Genomic DNA, 5393 nt, shown 5'->3' with positions numbered 1-5393 from the left:
ATGACGAAAGACTAAGTGAAGAGCGAGGGACGATAATGGGAGCAATGGCAAACATCTATCATTATGGTATGGAGGATTCTATAAAAGCGAGTCAGGTCGCAAAAGAATGTTTGGATGTAGTCAGAGCGGTCAAAGGTTTTGAGTCACTCGAAGCAAGGAGGCTCAAAGCCTACATAGGATATGTGGGAGCAGATGAACGGACTTGAACGGTTTTGTTTCCAAGAGGTATTATGCATATATTGTTACGTTGTATATATTTCTTGGACATCAATCATCAATGCTGTATGGGTCGGTACCCAACCTGCTAATTTTAAGATTCTATCAACCTTCGAAAAATGTAGAGACCTGCCAAATTGATACCATCCATGATACGAACTTTCATCGCTGATTGAAACTTATACAAATAATTGACCAGAGCTCTTCTAATATTTCTGAATAGTGCGCGACGAGCTCGTAATCTGCTCATAAGAAGATAAATTCTCATTCTCAAGGAATACTTGGACAAAAGTGAGATTTTCCTGACAGTCCAGACAAAGAGACGTGTTCTGGGTGAGAAGACACTTTCACAGTAGATTCTTGAGGTAAATTTAGCAAAACCAAGACAAAGAAAGAGACGAGACAAAAAGAGAAGGCAAAAAGACGGATCCTAGGATCCTATCCTATCCTATCCTACCCTATGGGGCGCGAGAATTTTGCGATCGTCCGTTTACCTACATGGAAACAGTCTTCATACAAAATGTGTTGACCATGAAAACTGTGTAAATAAACTCTGTTTCGTACAATTGGGCACACCTAAAAACACTGTATTTTGAACTGTAGTTTCTAGATAAGCCGATGTGCTGTTTCTGACTGAAACTCAGGTTACCAACCGATCAAACTACTTTTATTTATATCGTCACAACAAAAACAACAGGGGTACACAAACATTAAAAACCCGTATCAAAACCCAAATGAAAAACCCGTCCCGACCCATTTGATTTTCAATCTTTTTTGGACGGGTTTTTTGATTTGGGTGAAAATGAACACCCATCTGACTGAATTTAATTTATGCATGGATTCAAATACTTCTCAACACCAACATATGCAGATCTCCCCTCAAACCACACCTGCATCAACTCCGGCCAACTTGGTTCAAGCACCGTTGATTGCTATCGAAGCAAACACGGTCGGAACTCCCACAACTTTAGCCTCGACATATCTTCCGGTTCCAAATCTTTCCCCACCGGACTGGGTGCGGCTTGCCCAAATCAATCCAGTCACGTCTTCTCTCGTTGTTTCACAATCAACCAACCAACCTACACACCTCATGAGTGCTCCTCCCGCTCCTAAAAAGCCACGAGGACGCCCTCGCAAGCAATCAGCTCCCCAACAATCAAAATCTCTTCGTCCGAATCAAGACGCTTCTGATCGTGAAACTCAGGTTGATTCTCAAATCGATAATCAAATGGAAACTCAAATTAAAACTCAAGATGTTCAAACTCAAGATGAATCTGGAATCGAAACATCTCGAAATGAAGAAAACGAAGAGGCGGACATCAGCACCTCGAAATGTTGGTTTACACCTCAAAGTGATGACAACAAGTCCGATATGGATATTGTGGCTGAATGGTGCAGCATCTATGAGAACTTCAATTCTTGGCGCACCCAAAAGCAGGTGGTGATTCGTGAGAGGGTGGCAGCATTTATTGCAAAGAAAAATCATGGAAATAGATCAGGTCGAGAGTGCGAAAAGAAAGTTAGTATCCTGATGGTCTATATAAGAAAAATGTAAACTTCTCTAACCGGTTGTTTCATTATTTAGGTCAAATTGTTAGAGACTTGGTTTAAAAAGGCTGATGATTTGAGAAATGCGACTGGCGAGGGCATTCGCGACGGTGAATCAGTTGTGTTTACGGTCCCACAGGACGATCTCATGGTATTCAAGTTGGCTAAGAGGCGAGGGGGCTGTAAGAAAGAAGATGATACTGGCAGTCTTCAAGGTATGTACAGGACTTCACACTTTGTGATTGATTTCAACTCACTGACTGTATTTAAACAGTGAGAATGTTACGGATTTGTCCTTGGTACGAAGAACTCGAGCCCGTATTTGGAGATCGACCGTCTGCCCGCCCGTTGGCCTTGAGGGATTCTTTAGGCGAGAAAGACAAGAACCAATCAACTTCTCTCACCGATATTGATAAAGATTGCTCCCCAACTGCGTCTGACAGCTCCCTGCCCCACGAACCTTGGGAAAAGACTCCACCTTGTACACTCTCACGTCGCAACCTGTCTATGGATCTCAGTTTTGACGAAGAAACATCCGCTTCGCAAACTTCCAACTCCGCGGCCCCAAATGTTTCGCTCACTCGTCAGTCGTCCATCCTGAACCTCAAATTCAAACGGGATCCTTCTCCTACAACTTCTTCTACTAAGCGTCGTCGAGTCACCGGTAAAGATACCACCATGTCTGTCCAGTCCAAACCACACGAGTCGCCTCAAGATATTCTCGGAATCAATTCTCTCGTCAGCATTTTACCGACTAAAGAAGAACGAGAGGCGAGTGAGCGCCGGGCTGCAGCTAACCAGGAGAAAATGACCTCGAACATCACTAAAGCCATGGCACAAATCATCACCACGACTCGAGCCAATGAATTAGCTACAAAGGAAAACCTCGCTTTTGCAGATTTCAAATTGAAGATTGAAGAGATGAATATGAAGAATAGACTCGCTTGCAGCCAAATGGTAATGGACCTCATACGTGAAAAAATGAACCCAGTTGAAGCGGAAGCCTTTGCTTTGCGCCAATTACCTGATATTGAGGTTCCTCAAAGTTCCAGGATTTCCAATCCTGGAACTTCTGGAACCGAGTCATCTGAGTTGTTTACAAACAACTGAAGTTAAGTGTAGCTGAAATCTTTATGAAGGTTTCCCAAAAACTCAAAAACTCGAAGTATTTGTCGTTTCTTTAAAAAAAGACCAAAAATAAATTTACAATGTTTTCTGATGTTTTCAAGAAGTTCCAAAAATGATGTTTTCAAGAAGTTCCAAATACTTGTTGTATTCCTCTGATTTGACCTCATAAACCTTTTACAAAATTAACGAAAATTGTGTGTGGTTTTATGTTCAAAGTTTATCAAATCGAGAACGGTTGTCCTCACTATATTGCAATTAAAAGCGAAGAAGGTGAAAGTTTCATGTGTTAAAGATACAAAGACCAATCTGAGTACAGAAAGATATAAGTCAATGAAATGTAGAAAACCACAAGCGAATCGAATCAATTGGAAAGGATTAATAATTTTTTGATTCACAAAAACTTCTGAACAAAGCATCACGGCGCAGGCCACCACATGAGGGGAAATCGGGAGTATCTAAATCCAAAGAGTCACGTGAATGTTCAAACACACCACCTCCAACCATTCCATACATTGGTGTTCCTTCGGTTATGATAAAATTATGTACCACAACACAAGCGCCAATCCACCTACATGCATGCATAGCATCCTTTGAGGTGTTGATACATAATCTCAACTCGTGAAGAGACCCAAAACGCATCTGTAGCATTCCGTTACAATGCTCTGAAGCAATTCTTAATTTTGATATTGAGTTGTTGAAGTGGTTTTGAGCTGCGGTAAGTGATTGATACCGTGGACGTTTGAAAACAGGCACTATATGTTCCGAAGAAGCATACCCTGAATCAGCTAGGATGTACTCCCCCTGTGAAAAGAACGATGGCATATCCCGAAAGAACTTTGATGTATTTAATGAAAATAAATTTATGATATCAGCCGTGTATTCAAGTAGACTTTAACTTCTAGAAAATGAGATACGTACTTGAGTGGACTTTAATACACGTTGGTCATGTGCGCTTCCACACCAACCGTGTTGTGCATAAAGCACTCTTCGCCGATCATCACATATAATAAGTGAGTTCAACGCATAAATTGACTTTCGAGTATAATAGTCTTCTTTATTTTTTGAGGGTGCTGCAGCCAAAGGAACCAACGTTCCGTCAATAAACCCTACACAATCTTGAAAAAACGAAGTTTGGCCAATTCTTTGCTTAATTGCTGATCGTTCATCTCCATTTGGCCATTGGACGTATTCCGACTCAAGCTCGAGTATGGCAGTGATGCACCGTTTAGTGTAGTTCTCTACACTTCCTTCTTGCAAACGTTGAACACAGTTTTAGCATGACAATTCCAGCAAAAAGCCAGATTTGACTTACCTGCCAAAGCGAACAACTTGGCTTTCATTGGTGTCGAGCCGCCATTTCCTGATAAGCCCAAATTGGCTAAAGCTACCAATAACTGCCACTGGGGTGGAGCCTGAGGGCAATACGAATTGTTTTGAAAGACCTGAGAGGGCGCGATCCGGTGAAGTAACTTTGTAAAGTCGGCTTTGGACATGCGTGCCTAACACAATAGTGAAACGATGATGATCAGTCTAATATATAGTCAATAAAAAGTAAGGATGAAATATTTTGAGCTTACCACAGCTAGCCAAGTTCGATTGGTCTCATCAAACCACGCTTGAAAAGTGGCAGCCTTTGAGCTACCCCGAGGTCTACGATATCTAGGAAGAAGGTACCTTCTTGATCGGGCTTCATCTCGTGCTAACAAGAGAGCTGCAAGGATTATCTCATCCTCTTCTCGCTTTCGCTTCCGTCGATCCAGGTAGGCACTCTGGTGAAAGTTAGACACCATCAAGATTGTAAAAGTGAGCATGATGATCCGTTCTTGATGTCCTAGATGTTGGTCTTCATCTGATTGATCGTCATTACCGGAATTGATGGAGGATACAAGGAGTAAACAGGCAATCAAGTTTGAAATGAAATTTGATGAAGTTGGTGAAGTTGGGCTTGTGGTAGATTGAAAAAGAGAGAACACCACAATAAAGGTGTCAAGGGATGATAGGATATGCCTGCGGACTGAGAGTCTAGGCATTTTCGAGGAGTTGGGAGTCTGGATGGGTGGGCTGGGGTCTCAAACATCTCTACGGATACCCAATTGAAAAACCCGTCCAAAAAGGGTTGAAAATCAAATGGGTCGGGACGGGTTTTTCATTTGGGTTTTGATACGGGTTTTTAATGTTTGTGTACCCCTAACCTTCATCGTCTAAGCCTTTCCACTCATCTTTAGTAAGCTGCTCAGCTGTTTAGGCAATATGAGCTCATCGAAACTGCGACAATGGGTCAGCGATAGCATCTTGCGATTGTTCGAGATGTCAGATAGTGCGATGGTAGATTACATGATCAAGACAGCAAGTACTGCTACTACTCCAAGTGGACTCATCACATCCCTAACTCACGTCGGACTCAGCTCAACAGCTGAAACGGAATATTTTGCAAACGAGCTTTTCAATCGTGTACCGCGAGCTTCTTCATCCAAAAGTGTCGGTAAACAAGCAAAGAAGGA

At 42.1% G+C, this 5393-nt stretch overlaps 1 protein-coding gene across 1 annotated transcript in view; it reads left to right on the top strand.

The window, feature by feature from the left end:
* Positions 1-5199: 5199 nt before the first annotated feature.
* MELLADRAFT_114324 (uncharacterized protein) overlaps positions 5200-5393 on the top strand; it is a gene marked incomplete at both ends in the record, with an annotated part of 1688 nt that continues 1494 nt past the window's right edge. The window contains one exon of the mRNA XM_007419214.1: positions 5200-5374. Within this exon, the coding sequence (XP_007419276.1) occupies positions 5200-5374 (175 nt within the window). The remainder of the gene's footprint in view (positions 5375-5393) is intronic.

The sequence above is a fragment of the Melampsora larici-populina genome (assembly GCF_000204055.1).
Source record: "Melampsora larici-populina 98AG31 unplaced genomic scaffold MELLAscaffold_143, whole genome shotgun sequence".
Classification (NCBI taxonomy): Eukaryota; Fungi; Basidiomycota; class Pucciniomycetes; order Pucciniales; family Melampsoraceae; genus Melampsora; species Melampsora laricis-populina.
This window is presented reverse-complemented; position numbering and strand designations above follow the sequence as displayed.